The sequence below is a fragment of the Erpetoichthys calabaricus genome, chromosome 12 (genome assembly GCF_900747795.2).
Source record: "Erpetoichthys calabaricus chromosome 12, fErpCal1.3, whole genome shotgun sequence".
NCBI classification, from domain to species: domain Eukaryota; kingdom Metazoa; phylum Chordata; class Cladistia; order Polypteriformes; family Polypteridae; genus Erpetoichthys; species Erpetoichthys calabaricus.
In genome coordinates this window covers 949,223-965,499 of record NC_041405.2, presented here as the reverse complement: position 1 = coordinate 965,499, position 16,277 = coordinate 949,223, and the positions used below count along the sequence as shown (strand labels likewise).

The window sequence follows — 16,277 nt, the reverse complement described above, 5'->3', positions numbered from 1 at the left end:
TACTACCAGCCCACTTCAAGTGCTGACTGTCCCCAGCTGCTGATGAAAATCCTATCTGAATAGGACTTTAGGGTATACACACCAGTTGGGAAGAAATTACATTTTTGAACGTCATTAAAATTAAATCACCTGTCACTGTAAATAGAGCTTAAGCTCACAAGGGAACAAGCCAAATTCTGGCTACACTTTTCATGCATCAATGACATGAATATCTATGTCTTATAGTAGAACAATAGCAGGAATGGAGATCTTCCATATACCTGGTATTCACGGACTACATAAATAATCAAAGTCATTCAAAAAGTCTATTCACAATGCCAATAGCTATGGCTTGCACAAAAATCATATTAGTGGGATAAAGCACAGATACTGCTCATCTCAAATTAAGCAATGTGAAGGGGGTTTGGTTTGGGCCCATCCTCGGTGAAGGTCAATAGTAAAAGAAACAAGTTATCACTGAAAATCATGGGGTAAAATAAAACACTTGGCTTGTCACAAATCAGAGTGCAGACGTTTCAGAGGTCCTGTGCTGCTTGACAAGAATTGTTATTACCACCTGCATGTTGTCCGTGGCTAGCCAGGAACTGAAAGACCTCAAAGAGCAGGGTGCATGGCATGAGGGCATTACCTACTTGAATATGGTGCCTGGCAGAATCCACCACTGAGTTTACATACTTGCGGTAAGCCAGTAACTTTATTTTTTTTTTTTATTTTAAATTTGTGACATTTAATATGTACAGTAAATAATGAAACTACACCACCTAGTGTAAAGAACAAGTAATGAAGTTCCTATGCAAGAGAAGCACTCCATTAGTACCAATAACCTGGATGGACTGACATGACCCACAGCCTACTGCCACACCTCTACCACATCACCGTCCTCCATGTCCAGCTGTGCAGCCGTCATTTCCTCAGTGAGCTTCTCCCCGTCAAACAGGAAGCTGAGTGCTTTCCTCTGGTGCAGTCCAGCCTTCTGTCGGTACTCATGGAACAGCAAGGCGAGCGGTGCGTCCTACAGATGGACAGACAAATGGCAGTGATGTATAACAAGGATCAGAGAAAGCTTTGGACCTCCTCGTTTAAGTCAGCCCTACCTTCTTGACCAAGATCAGGTGCACAGAGTCCTTGTCCTTTCCCTGCAATCGCAGAGTAATGCCGTCTGACTCCTGCGGATTCCTCGCGAGAATGATGCAGTCTGTGGGCAGAACAGCGTAAAGGTAAGCTGGGCAGCGAGAAATCAAATCGCTGATACCAGAGGAACAGACGCAATTGGGAATTTAGATTAAACATCAGCGTGCTTGGTTATTAGTTTAAGAGCCGTTATCTATTAAAAGCTTATGCTTGTAGGTCACCATTCATTAGCATGAGGGCCGCTGTTTGTGGCCTGCCTGTCCTTTCAATTGTTACGTTTTACACTTTAGTGAGTCAAGAGTGTGGTCTTCTCAGAGGGAACTAAGCAGACTTTTGCTCTGGGAACACAGCTGCTGAGGCTTCTAACTGAAAGAAGACTAAAGAAGCTTTAACGAGTGTTTGATTTTAAGAAACTAAGTAAGCTTTCACGTTAGCACACAGGAATATAAACATTTTAGATGGTATTTAAACATATATATATATATATATATATATATATACATATATATATATATATATATATATATATATATATATATATATATATATATATATATATATATATATATATAGAAAGGCTTATCAATACCTTAGGCAATCAAGTTAAAGCAAAACGCATTGTACTAGCTAGGGTGAGCTACATAAGAGCTGATTAATTATTAAAGGTTTGCGTTTTCCCCTTTTTGAAATATCTTCGTAATGTTTAATTATTATATCCATCTATCCTTCCAGTGTCGCGCCAGCCACAGCTAGAATACAGCGCAAGGCAGGAACAAACCGTGAACGAAGCTCAAGCTCGCTAGTGCTGCGGCAGCGTGTAGTTAAAGTTTTATCTGTATAATATAATCAACAAATTTTGCTGCATTACATCTTTAAAATGATTTCGTCATCATATGTAAATACGCGCTTTATAAAGTGGCTCAGGTTGTGCAATATTATAACTATCATAAGTACTATTACCTCACGGAACTTGCAAGTACAAACAGTTCTACAAGGAGCACTTGATGGACTGATTGAGTGCGTTTACAGTTCTTGGGATGAAACTGTTTGTGAACCGCGAGTTCTGAACAGGAAAGGCTGTGAAGCATTGGTCGGATGAGAGCAGTTCAAATAGCGAATGGCTGAGGCAGCGAGTGCTTGATGCTGTATACTGATAATTCTCTTTCCAATCGCTGTAGATCTGTGATTCACACTCAGATACTGCACCACTCGGAGTATTTATATCACTGTGAGAGCAATATGGAAAAAGATGATCCGCTGTGGCAACCCCTAACGGGAGCAGCCGACAGAAGAAGAAGGTGCAGTGAGAGTAACAACGCTAAAGCAGTTACAGACCATTTCATTCTGTGGACCGTTATATTGTTACAGGTTAATTACAATCAGATGCATTAAATTTATGAACGATATGCGAATCACACAGGAACAGTAGCACTACTTTGACGCTGGGTGCCTCCAGTCTGCAAAACCGAGCGCAGAACTTGCGTACGACAGGGTATGAGGTACCGTGGAAAAGTGTGTGGCTTTACGCCAAGTGTAGGTTTTATACATCGCGATCTGAATGTGGAAACGTTCTTACGCAACATTTCTGTGCATACGCACCGTTTATACATGAGGCCCCAGGTGACTGATATTAGAAAAGGTATGGAGAAAGGTCATTGTCATGAGAAAATGTGTGCAGCAGGGATGTTTCAAGATAAGAAATGTAATAAATATGAGGCTCACCCAAAGGAAGGGGTTCACATCACTGAGCCGAGACGGCTTTATACGCTCTGCAATACTTTCATATGCTTTACAATAAAGTCTGACTGCTTACCCAGAAACTGTGCATCTTTTCTTGAAGAGGTTACCTCCACGACAACACTTACCCACAATGTCCGCAATGCCCAGGCCCAGCGCGGACACCGTCGATGACACAGGAAGCTCCTCCTCTTTGTTAAGCAGCAGGATGCAGGAGGGCGGCACCTCCAGTTTGACGGAAAGCTGCTCTATGACAACATGAAGGGGGTCCGTCTGTTGAGACAGAGTGCAGAGGTATAACACTTGGGACCTTTTTAAAAGTCTTCAGCACCCTGTAAATGTTCTCTTGTGAAAATGTATTTATCCCTTCTTGACATGTTTGTATATTTGTCACAATGAATGGCAGCAGATATTTTCATAAAATATTAGAGGGAGCCACGATAAAGTTCCCCATATACTGACCCTCACCATGAGACTGAAGTTGTCATCATAAGGTTTCTAGAACACTAATCCTTGAGCAAAGGAAATTCTTAGATTAGATTAAAAACAAAATGCTGAAATTACAAAGCCATTTCTAAGATTCTGGGGCTCCAGCGCAACACCATGAGAACCATTATCTTACAATGGGAACATCTAGAACAGAGGGGAATATTACAGAAAGCCAAAATGATCACAAGGGCCCAGTGACAGTCAGAGAATCCCAGAAAAACATCCAAAGAACTGCAGGCCTCGGCTGAGGTCAGTGTGTATGCGAGATGTCAGTGTTAACACAAAATGGACTGATACACCACTTTGTGCAATTCATTTTTTTCTTTTTGTCATACAGTATAGATGACCTGGTGAACATTCTGCAGCTGTCAGGGACAGCTGCTGCTAGGTTTATCTATAATATAGTGCCTGACACCCAACGAGGCAGCTGTGGATCAGTTTCACTTCTAATGGCGGGACCTTCTTGAGCTAGCTAAGTCGTAATAAACTGCCTTACGGTGAAAGGGCTTCCAACAGAGAGACCCTGTTGAGGTGTGTTTAGCCATAATATAGTGCCTTACCTTGATGACTCTTGCCGAGTTTAGCTATAATATAGTGCTTTACTCTATAAGGCTTCTAGATATAAAGGTTATTTCTAATGAAGTGCTCTTTATTAACTGGATTCAGCTAGACTATGGCACCATATGCTATAAAAGCTTCGCTGCATAGGCTTTACTTCTAACACAGTGATCTTGTGGAGCTGCAGTTAGCCATTATACGTAGCGCTAGCCTGATGGGCCACTATTTGTCATTTTTATTTCTAAGTGTGTGACCTTGCCGAGCCTGGTTTAGCCATTATATAGTGCCTTATACTGAAATGGCTTTGCCATGCAGGTAACTGACAAACATGACCTTTTCAAATTGGGTTTAGCTGTAATAGTGCCTTGTGCCATAAACGCTTACGCATATAGGTGTTACTGCTAACAGCGTGACCTCACTGAGCTGGGGTCTTAACCTTAACGGACCTCTGTTTGTCACTTTACTTGTATAGGAATGAAACTGCTATACTGCCATTAGCCACCATATATTGTCCAACATTGAAAAGCTTTCTGCATTTCTAACAGAATGACCCTGTTAAGCTCTAATATGGCATCTTACCCCGAATGGTCTCGTATATTGACGTTACTTCAAATGGAATGGCCTTGCTCAGCTGGGTTTATCCATAATATAGGGCCCTAATGGTAAAAGGGCTTCCGCACGTTACGTCTGACCTTGCAGAGTTATAATCTGTCACAGTGTTTTGCCTTCCACACTACCTACAGTCAGAATTAAGGTCATGACAGCCTGTGCTACCCCCAGTATTCAGCGGCCTTACAAGCTACATGCAGTTACCTTCCTTCGGACACCCTTCCCATTACAGCTTACCGACTGAACGGGGATCCTATGAAGGTCACCTCGGCAGTGAATCTTCAATGTGATCTCTCTGGGACCGGCAAGCTCCTTATTTTCCAGGGTGGGCGAAGTGACCAAGATGACGTCATTATCTTCATCGCTGTCACACTTATTGTTTCGTCCTCTACGTGCAGTTGCAGATACGGTGGTGCCCAGCTTGTTCAGTGTCATGTCCACTTTCCTGCATGGGCAGAACAAGACGGTGTCAGCTTAGAGGTTTGGAAATGACAAGTGGCAGTGACTTGAAGACAGAGCACGTGACACCAGAGTCCTAGCAGGATAAGACTTGCACCTTACCCAGAGAAACACACACCTGATTTTCCTGAGGGCTCTGCCAACTCTCCGATTCCTTTTCAAGGGCACCTCTGGTGTAGGGGGTGGAGGTGAAGGGGACCTGTCCCAGGATCTGAGAAATACAAAGAGATTAGGCAGACATCCTGATGACATCACAGCGGTCCAGCATTAGGCTAACCCACCTTAACTCTATTAGGGCGGATGTGCACTTTAGTCGACATCCAGAGGCAGCGGGCGATAATCAGCTATAAACGTCGACGAAACTCACCGTTATGTTAAGGGTAGACTCTCACTGCTAGGAGGATTGTTAGACTTGGCGTTGAATCAGCGCACGTGCGCAAGGAGCAAACAGCATCCAGAATGGCATCAACATCGGGTGAGAGAGTGAAGCGAGTGTGAAAAGCAAAACACACTGTGCGTATTCAATTTTTGGATATTATTTCTGAATCGGACCCCTGACTTCTTGAACACTGATTTTGATTCAAGCAATCTGGAAATCGAAAACGAAAGACAGGTAGCCATTTTTTTTTCCAGAAAATGCTTTTAAGGTTATGAGTGCCGAGACAAACAGGGATCTAATAAGTATGTGAATTTACATACTGAAAGGCTCATGGAACATAAAATAAATACTTATGACAACCGTCACTCTGATTTTTGTTGGTTTATGTGTGAAATCATTGCTTTGTGTGTTTTTTTAGAAAACGGAGTATTTTTTGGAAAAATGTTCAGCCGTGGGAGAGAAGGAAAAAATAAAAATGAATTAGCCCTAAATGAGTTAATTATATGTACAGTAAGTGCCTGCTGCGTTTAAGGTAAAGATGTGACGGGTGTTTTTTACATGTAGGTTGGTAAGCGTTTCCCAGATTAAAACAATCGGTGATTATTTCTACCTGCCAGTTGTGTTCAGTTCCATACTCTCTTCTGAGATTGTGAAGACTGGCATTGTAAACGTTTAGGGTCATGCAATCGTTTTATATGTTGTCTTAAAACTGGAAGATTTCAAAGGCATGTAAAAGTGATGAATATGTACTCAGTTCCTATCTACTTTATAAGCAGATGAGCAAAAAATAATCGTGTTGCACTGCAATTGCCACTGCCGCCCACCTGCTGTGCCCATTGCCAGAGAAGGTGAACAGACAGTGACAGCGGGCACAGCATACAGCAACAGACATTTTATGTTGATTTATGTGTGAACCATTGATTTGTGTGCTGTTCAGAAAAGTGAGGTTTTTGGGGAAAAAAAAAAAAAAAAAAAAAATCAGCCTTGGGCCAAAATGGAATAAAAATAAATAAATAAATAAATAAATAAATGAGCCCTCAAAGAGTTAAGGCGACACAAAATGCTGGCGCAAGAGGAGACTCAAAGCAATCAGGAGCTGCGATGGCCACACAGCGACATGCACTCACTCTTGTTTAGGAGGCTCCTCTTCGGAGTCTGACCCGTCCAGCATAACCAGCTTATCATCCACAGGCTTTCCTTTACTCCGCTTGTCTGTGACCCCGGGATCCCAGGGGGGCTCAGATTCTTCCTCCACATCTGGGGAGTAAAAAGACAAAAATCAGTAAGCTCTGATGTCACACTGTCTGCAAATGGCAACCTAGGCAAAGCCCCCAAAACTTACCCGAGTCCAGCTCACTGGGGATTTTAGGGCTGAACCGCAGGCTGCTGCTGACCTGGGGGGGGGGACAGACATGTCACAATGAGTCAAGTCCATGTGAACAGAGGTACACAGACACCGTGGCACACATGCCCTCACCTTGCTGGAGTAGACTGGTACGGTGCGCAGGTTGGTGTAGTCCAGGACACGACGACGCTTTGGCTGGGGCGCTCTCACCTCGATGAGATCCTCATCAGTGCCGCTGCTCTCGGAGATCTGAGCCGGACAGAAAAGGACTCTCACTCACAGACACAGCCATGTGAAAAAGTAAATACACCCCTGGAGAGGTTTTTTTTCCTTTTTTTGACATATGTGGACGTATCAAGATTTGATCTTCATTTGAACAGTACAGATCGGAGAAGGTGGAACTACAAACATCATCATGCCACATTGACAGCTTTTGGTCGACTGTATGATTTAAATAAACATAAAAGCAAAAACTTTGCCCAACCCGACTCTTATTGCTACCTCAAATTAGGATCAGCTGAAAATGACCAGAGCATCTTTAAAAAGAGAATCACAACGGAGCCGGTCCTCTTATTAAACTACCTCAGACAATTAGCTTGGTTTGCTCTTTGCTGCTGAAGTGTGTGTTATCACCAAGCCAGAATCAAAAGAGCTCTTTGAGGGCTTCAGAAAGAAGGTTACAGGTGCATAGGAGTCCTTAAAAACATCTCCAAGCAATTCAAAAAAATCAACCATTCCAGCGTCCAGAAGAGCATCTACAAGAGGAGGAGAGCTGAAAGAAGCCCCTAAAAAGCCCAGAACTTTACAATTAAACACAAATTAAGGCAAAAAGAGTTAATCAGAAGTGAAAACTGGTCACTAATTAAGTAGATGGTTAGAATGAACAGCTGCAGTCAGTGTGTGGCCTATCCCCCCCCCCCCCCCCAGGACTTGAGTTGGACGCTCCTGGCTGAACTACTCACGGCAACAGCAATCACGTCAGACGTGTGCCAGGTAATAACGGATACCCGCTCAGACGCTGGCAGCTTGCGCCTTTCCTTGACCCCCCCCAATGAAGAGCACACCACAGGACTCCTCAAATGCAGAAGGTGGGGTCTCGATGCATCAGCTCTGCCAGCCAATGAAGGTCTGCAGCGTCAAGGTGGCGTTTGTACAAGGCTCACTAGCACAGTCCATATGTGGCGGTTTCAGGGTTGACGTGTGCACATTTACAAGAGGATTGTGATTTACGAAGGTAAACTCTGTAGAAATGTGCGTGAGGCAGGTTTTATAAATCAGACTTTTTTATGACATACCCACATTTTCACATTCAAATCTACACACAGTTTTATAAATGAGACCCCTGGAGTTCTGTAACACTGTGCTCTAGACAGACACTGTAAAGAGAAGAAGAATTATTTGGACACAAAACCACAACGCAGTTTGGCAAAAACCAAAAGCCAGCAGCTGACCAGAAGAACCGGACACCAACTGTAAAGGATGGCGGTGGAAATGTTCTAGTTTGGGTCTACATCAGGGCCTAGGCAGGTCACCACTGTAGAACCCACTAGAATTGTGCCACGGGCTGCTTAAGGACAACCTAAGACTATCTGTCAGAAGACAGACCTTGAAAAATGACAAAGCCCCTAAACAAACCAGTAAATCCACAAAGGAAAAGCAGAAACGGACGGGCCAAGTCAAAGCCCAAATCTGAATCCCATCAAGATTCGAGGGGGCTGAGTTTGTGCAGGATGCAAGGAAGCCCCTCGGCTGAAAATTCTGCATGGATGAGAGAGGAACGCTTTCTATGTCAGCACCTGCTAGACCGCTATAGGAAATGCCAACTTGGGGGGTAACACCAACTAGTAGAGCCAAGGGGGTTCTGACAATTTCCACTGACGGAAATGCTGCATCTGTTCAATTTCCGTTTAATAAATAATTGCAAAGTCGATTTTTTATTGATTTCGCCCCCCCCCCCAAACATTACATCACCTTTACCGAAAGATACAGTTGAAGTAAATATCTAATCTAGACACGGTGTCATCTTATGTTGTAAAAAGTAAAAACCTGCCAGGGGTGTACTTACCTTTCCAAATGACCGTCCATCGGGTTCAAACGCCATGAGGTGGCCAGTCTGGGGGCACAGAAATGAACTGACCTATCGTTACGGAAGTAGTCGGCCAATCAAATGCCATTTAACTGTGGACACCCCAGCGTCCGGCCACAAAACACCAGAAGTTTCTGGGTCAGCTGTGAGCACAACAGTTTACGACAACGCGGGTCGGTAGAATCCAACACCCTCAGCGGACTTGGCCAGTCACAAATCTCCATCTTAAAAGTTCACACAAGATATTAAACCCAAAATGCAATCGTGAATTTTATTTATTGTTCGCGGAAAACTCCCCACGTTCCTCGAGCTTCCCCTAAAAGAGCCACACTTCGCACTAAAGTACCCATTCAGGTAATATCCGCTAAACAACAGACTGCTTACCTTTTCCGCCATTACGGTTTGAGTATAAGAGGCTTAACCTGCCCGTCCGAGACCGCCCACCGCTATTAACTATTGGTCAGAAAAAAAGCGAAACTAGAACTTGACCAATTATCAGCGTGCAAATTGGGTGAGTTTTCAGTGTTACAATTGGCAGATAAATGTAGGAGGCGAGACTACGAGTGGTTCTGAAGCTCTCATTGGTCTTTTGGAATGTCAATCATATGGGTGGCGCTCGCTAAATAAAGAAATCACGTGGCGAAAAGAGAACGCGCTGACAATCGAGAGTTTAATGCCCAGCGCAGCGACTGTGGATAAGGTCAGCGGTTGTACGCAGCGCCTTGTCGGACGAAATCGCGTTCGTTTGTCGCTTTCGTAAATGGAATGGAATGATCCGTCATAACAGTTATTCCCTCTAGAAACGCATGCGGTTCTGATGCGTAGGTGGGCATCCTTATGGATGTTTGGGTCGGATGATGGGGGAACTGATGCGCTCAAACCATAGTTACAAACCGTAATGAGACCCTCGGACAATATCAGTTAAAGGGACTTTAAATTCAATGCTCCCGTTCATTCAGGTCAGCTTGGTTCCGCAATTCGTGGATGGGCAAGTTTAAGCAAGTGAAAGGTGCTATAGAGATAAAATATATTCTTATTACATAAAAGCCTACAAATTGGCATTTCAGGGTCTTTAACCCCGCAGTCTCATAGAGCAGCTAATAATCATCTAAGAAGATCAGCTGATAACTGTGCCACTGTGGCCGCCTGCCATACAGACAGCGTGTGCCATAAGAGTGCCATCAGGGCAAAACCTCAGCCACCTATTTTAGGTTAGTTATACCTCTCAGTGATCTGAAGACATGTTTAGAGAAAAACCGTTATATAAAAATAAAAGAGCAATTGTGGTGAGAATAGACCTTTCAACCCAGGAAAGCTTGCCAATCCTAATCACCTGATTTTTCCCAAAAGACTTTGTGTCCAATTCTGCAGGTCCCTAACGCTGTTGTCAAATTATGTGACTTCTGGTCGTGAAGTATGTCAGACTTGCTGACTGCAGTTGCTGATCTTGTCACTGGACTACCTCAGTTCACGTGACTGTAAATCGTTGCACATGTCAAAGTTAGCGACAGCTCCTGAGGACCTTCTAGCGCAGCAGTTCTCATCTCTTTCTCTGACAGCCAATAGCATGCAGTCTGTTTAGCTGGTGCTGTATGAAGGGTTAACAGGTATGGAAGGTTGAGCCGCAATCTCAGCTTTTTGTTTCTTTTTTCCATTCTGTCGTGGTACATAAAGCATGAGACATCAGGCCAGTGAGTGCCTCTTCTGTTTGTGAGCCGTGTTCCTTGTTTCTCATTGCTGCGTTATATTCATTATACTTCTGATTGAGTATTCATTGATTGTCGTCTCTCATGTAGACAAACCTATTTGAAGGGCGAGTCATGGACCAGTTGCACTGAGTCACTGGGTATGTCACATTATACGACCATCTTCACGAGGGCCCCCAGCTCGCTAAAAGGTTGAAAATGAAAGCTCTGACTGAAAATTGCTTGGAAAAGTCTTCTGATGTGACATGACTCTTAGGAACCACTGTCCACTACATGGTCACTTATTCCAGGTGTCTGTGGTTTTCAATGAGAAGTCGGCCCTTAACAACTTTCCATCTGTCTCCCGAAGTCCGCTTTGATGCAATTAATTTAAAGTTATAACTGGTATCTACTTTACTGATTCAATTGATAATTGTATTGTTTCTCTGTTTTAATGTTTGTTTGTTTAAACTGAAAGGTTCAGCTTCCTCAAGCTTTCCTCATGGCTCGTACCTCAGCCTAATCGCTCTCCTCCAACCTTCCTCTGGTGCTGCTCTGTCTTTTTTGTAAAATGACACATTTGTACACATTAAGGCGCTATATAGCTTAACATCCTACTAGCTGTGTTGATCACAAATGTGTCCCCATTATCTGGATTCTCTTGCAGAGTCAGAGGTGGCAGCAGCGCCTTGTGCCCCCACACAGCATAGTCATGATTCGATTCTGTGTTGCTTATCTGCAGTGTTCTTGTTTTATTTAGCAATGTCCTGTTCTCCTTTTTGGGTCCTCCAACACCGCCATTTTGATTCCCATTGTTAGGTCTGCTCTTTGTGTTTCTAGGGGTGTGGCCTCTGAGGTCATGACCCATGATTATGATGCGATAGGATTAAAGATCGACTTTGAGCTCATTTCCTTATCTGATCTTCAGATACCAAAACCCTTTAAGAAAAAAGAATTACGTACCTTCACCAAACCCACCGCCAAGGGGTTGAATGCATGTTGCCAATGCAGTATTGGACTAATAGTTGCAGTGACTTCTGCAAACCACCAGATGTCACTGTGCTCATTCTTTTCAAAGCTGCAAGACTTCAGCTCTTTTTCCAAGGATGTATCTCTGCAGCCCTGGGCCTCCACACTGGAGCTCCAAGTAAGCGGAGTTGACTCTAATAGAGTTCAGCTGCAGACCTCCAGAGCTCCACCCGGTTGCACTACAATTAAGATTAGGCCTGTGGAGGACTTATTATCTGATTCAAGTAATGACGACTGTCCATTAAGTCAACTCCAGGCCCTTGGAGCTCCAGGATGGAGGCCCCAGGCTGCAGAGATAGCAGACACTACTTTTCTGGCACAATCAGGAAGAAGCCTTGAAAGCTTCACTGAGTTTCGTCTGGCCATCACTACCAAGAAGGTCATGAAAAGAGGAGCTAAACATCATGAGCAGGATAGCTAATTCTTCAGCCTTAGGTGGAGGTGTCCAAGGCCCTCATATAGGCCCATACAAGCCGCTGCAGTGTCGGGGGTCCACCTCCCTGGGCTCAACATACAGAAGGAATCACAAATAACAAATGACAGAGGATAACAGAAGTGAGAAAGAGAATTAAGGATATATTCTCATTATTTAATCTTTTAAACCATTAACAAAAATGTAAACCGACAACAAGAACCAAGACTAAAAACAGAAGTGGATAACACCGAGCCCGTGTGATTTGTAAGCTAGTTGGCAGTGTGGTGGTAATCTGGTGGAGCGGCGATTCCTCTTCAAGTGTCTTCTGTCTACAGTTTGGGCAGTGCAATGTTGGGGGTGTGGCAAACCAGAAAGGTGGTCTCCCAACCCGATGGAAATCACTTGTAGCTTACTTAGGTAGTGGTTGCTTTCCTTATATATGCAAATGTCTACACCATTATACCATCCTAACTTCTCTTACCAGTCCTTATCAGGTGCCTTTTACTCAACTTCAACTTTATTGTCCTATGTACTCTGTACAATGAAAATCTTATTTTATGAGTCCTCCAGATATATCTGCAGGTCTCAAGATGGCCTTCCATCTTTCAGTGCTGAAGGGAGCGGGCAGTGAATGGGTTTTATTTACAAGCCAGATGGCACAAGGGAGATGACTGTCCTTCAGCCTTGATGTTCTTCTCACTGCTATGCTCTTGTAGCGTCTCGTCTCCCTGATGAGCAGTTCATGGTGTGGGTGGGTTGTTATGGGCCCTCCTGAGAGTTGTGGTGTTATAGATGTCTTCTAGTGCAGGGATATTTTGCTCCAATTTTACCACTGTAGAGCCTTGCGTTCCCATGCTGTTCTGTTCCCAAACCAGACTGTGATGGAGTAGGTGAGGATACTCTCAATTGTGCATCGGTAGTAACTGCTGTGGATATTGATTGACACGCCAAACTTCCTCAGCCTTCTCAGAAAATCCAAACGCTGCTGGACTTTCCCTACCAGGTCTGTGATGTTGAAGGTCCAAGTGGGATCCTCAGAAATGTTAATGCTAAGAAGTTTAAACATGGCCACTCTCAGTCTCTCTGATGTGCAGTGGTGGGTGCTGACCTCTCTTCCTCCGTGTGTTAATAATCATCCTCTTCGTTTTGCTGCTGTTAAGAGAGATTACTGTCCTGACACAACTTCACAAGGCCAGCCGCCTCCTTTCTGTACGCTGAGTAGTCAGCCCCAGAGATCACTTCAATGGCGGTGTCGTCCGCAAATTTAATAATACTGGTGTTATGCTGGGTAGTGACATGGTCCTGAGTGATGAGCATGTACAGCATGGGACGGTTCCTGGATTTATGCTTATTGTTTTAGAAATGTTGTTCCCCCGCCTGACTGACTGGGGTCTGCCTGTTAAAAAGTCCTGGACCCAGTTACAAAGAGTGGGTGGCACGGCTGGAGTTTGAGTGTGCGATTGTGAGCTTAGCTGGTATCTCATGATTCTATGAGCTTAAGTGCTGTTGTCAGGTGGGCCATCTTGTCTACTGGAGCCTTCTTCTTCCCTTCAAATGTTATTTCAGCAAGTGGTCTTTCAGATGGAGTGATTCTAAAAGTTTGATCAGTGGTATTACAGAGTGAAGGAACAATAAAGAGGTCAGAGGATCTGGATGGATGGTACATCGAAGTGCAGCGGATGTCAAACTGGAGGTCTCCTTCAGGCCAGGTCAGAGGTTAGTCACACACCCCACATGCTGGGCCAGATGTTCAGATGTTTATCCACTGGGACTCTCTGTCTTGCTGTCATCTGCTGGTTCTTTTGGGGTTTTTCTTTTTCCTGGAGCTCTGGGATAGAAATAGAGAGGGAGATGAGACAAGGTGCCAAGCAGCAAAGCCCCTCTTCTTAATGAGCATACAACTGCCCACCACCCACTCCTTATGGGTTATTTTGGTTACAGTGATGTCCTGCAACAGGTGACAATTGGTAGGAGACAAAGGTAGGAACAGTAATGGACCAGGAGATGAAACCTTTTCCAAGAATTAGCAGGGGACAAAACCTGGATTGAAACGATCAAAGCAACTAAACTCAATATGTTAACTGAAAATAGGAGCCCTAGAGCCGAGCCGAAGGATTAGGTGCACCGAGATGACTAACTAAGAAGAACTCGCAAAAGACTGAGAAAGTATCCACGATCTTGGACAACGATCCAAGACTTATCTACAGTGCCTTCAGAAAGTATTCACACATTTGTTAGGCTGCAGCCTTGTGCTGAAATCCGTTAACCCCCCCCCCCCCCCCCCCCCTCCCCCCCCCCATCTAGCAACACTCACTACACCAAAGCAAAAGCAGAATTTTAACAATTGTAAAATTATAAGAAAAAAAAACAGAACTATCCCGTTGACACAACCATGCAGACCCTTTACTCGACACTTAGCTGAAGTCCCTTGGAATCTTCTTGGGTTTGACATGACACACCTGGAGTTTTGGATTTTCTGCCATTGTTCTCTGCAAATCCTCTGAAAATCCGTTAGGATGGATGGAGTGTGTCGATGGATGACTATTTTCAGGACTCTCCAGTGATGTTTGATTGGGCTCAAGTCTGGGCTTTGGCTAGGCCATCCAAGAACATTCCCTGAGTTGTCCTTAATCCACTCCTGTGTTGTCTTTGCTTGGTCCTGGTTGACGGTGGACCTTTGGCCCAGTCTGAGGTCCAGAGCACTCTGAGAAGGTCTTCATTAAGGATGCCTCTGCACTTTGTTCTGTTTACTTTTTCCTCAACCCCATCTAGTCTCCCAGTCCCTGATGCTAATCTTGGTTTCATCAGACCACTGAATCTTGTTTCTCACAGTCTGAGGGCCCTTTAGGTGCCTTTTTGTTTTCTTTATCGTTTTCTTTTTTTTCAAACCCCATGCAGATTTCAATGTACTTTTTACTGAGGAGAGCCATCTGTCCGGTCACCGTCATAAAGCTCAAATCGGTGGAGTGTTGCTGTGATGGTTGTACTTCTGGAAGTTTCTCCAATCTTGACACAGGCCACCACATTCTTGGTTACCTCTCTTACCAAGGCTTATATCCCCTAATTTCTCAAGTCTGGTCAAATAGCCAGCTAGGAAAAGTCATGGTTGTTCCCAACGTCTTCCATTAAAGAGTTATGAAGGCAACTGTGCTCTTAGGAATATTCGGAGCTGCAAGAATGTTTTGTAGCCTTCTCCAGATCTGTTACGTGACACAGTCCTATCTCCAAGCTCTGTAGGCAGCTCCTTAACTTCATGATGTGGTAATGATCAAGTCTGGGACCTTCAATAAACAGATTGATCAACTGAATTGACCACAGGTGGACTCCAAACGAGCTGTAGAAACATCTCAATGACGGTCAATAGAATGGGATGGTCCTGAGCCAAAGCAAAAGGTCTGAATAATTGTGTTGATGTGTCCATTTTATTATGAACACACTTGCAAAAAATTCCTAAAATCCTGCTTTCACTCTGTCATTCTGCAGTATTGGTATTGAGTCTTGGTGGATGAGGGGACAAATTAATTGAAATATTTTAGCAGAAGACTGCAACAGATGTGTACAAAGTGAAGGATCTTTCAGTCTATTTTAGCGTTGATGACATTACACAGTGTGACCGCTGCTGGGTGTTGCCTAGCAACAGAGACCCATGCCTTAGCAATGAGGCCACAGGTGGCAGAAATAATATAAACAAAATGGTGCCATGAAATAATCATAGAATAAAAGACAAAATGAAAATGAAACCAAAAAGAGCAGCACTCAAAAATATAGTAAAAAACTGAAAACTCCAATAAAAAAATATCTTCTGGCTCAGGACAAAATGGACAACAAACGGAAAAAGATGGCTGAGCCGTGGCGAGTGCCTCCACATGGACTGTGTGCTTCATGGATGTGTGGTGGAAGGCCCTGTACAATATGAGGGTGGGCACAGGATCACAAACCAGTTGAGTCAGCATGGCAGCCACTGAAGCCCAGCTGTTGAGATGCTGCCTATGATGTGTGTGGCTATGAGCTGAGGACACATGGATGGCCCTCACTCGGCCATAAGATTACACCACTGTGGTTATGGAATGCAGTACAGTATGATGGAAAAGAAACAGCAGATGATGAATACTGAGTGGGCAGGGTGTCCACACCATACTCATCGATGAGGTATCAGTAGCAATGGATGGCAAGAAGTGGGTGGCTTACTGCCAGGTTACCTGTTCTGTGGCTGGTCCTCCTGGTCTCCATTTCCTTTGGCCTGTAGACCAGTTAATTGCAGCACTGCAAGAAAATAAGAAGGTGAGAGGTACAAGACCAGCAACCAGCAGTCTCTTGTATTTCGGCGAATGGCACACCATAAAGAAGACAACACT

The 16,277-nt window shown here is 44.1% G+C and overlaps 2 protein-coding genes across 3 annotated transcripts in view; both read right to left on the bottom strand.

Annotated features, from left to right (window-relative positions):
* Positions 1-697: 697 nt before the first annotated feature.
* Positions 698-9,259, bottom strand: nfatc2ip (nuclear factor of activated T cells 2 interacting protein). Its single transcript, XM_028814750.2, has 9 exons — positions 9,178-9,259; positions 6,840-6,956; positions 6,705-6,756; positions 6,490-6,619; positions 5,102-5,194; positions 4,762-4,969; positions 2,997-3,141; positions 1,095-1,195; positions 698-1,012 (listed from the first exon to the last, which is right to left on the bottom strand). Exons 1-9 carry the CDS (start codon positions 9,187-9,189, stop codon positions 851-853), a joined length of 1,020 nt encoding a protein of 339 aa, XP_028670583.1. The 5' UTR covers positions 9,190-9,259; the 3' UTR covers positions 698-850.
* Positions 9,260-12,002: 2,743 nt separating this feature from the next.
* LOC114643031 (uncharacterized) overlaps positions 12,003-16,277 on the bottom strand; it is an 81,898-nt gene continuing 77,623 nt past the window's right edge. For both annotated transcript variants that reach the window (XM_051934743.1, XM_028814749.2), the window contains exons 12-13: positions 16,122-16,185; positions 12,003-13,750 (exon numbers count right to left, since the gene is read on the bottom strand). In XM_051934743.1, the coding sequence (XP_051790703.1) occupies positions 13,681-13,750; positions 16,122-16,185 (134 nt within the window). In that variant the 3' untranslated portion in view covers positions 12,003-13,680. The remainder of the gene's footprint in view (positions 13,751-16,121; positions 16,186-16,277) is intronic.

Coding starts and splice junctions, on each gene's coding strand:
- nfatc2ip (XM_028814750.2), bottom strand. Junction 6,757..6,839: donor TACCAGTCTACTCCAGCAAG/GTGAGGGCATGT, acceptor CCCCCCCCCCAG/GTCAGCAGCAGCCTGCGGTT. Junction 6,620..6,704: donor CCCCAGTGAGCTGGACTCGG/GTAAGTTTTGGG, acceptor TTTACTCCCCAG/ATGTGGAGGAAGAATCTGAG.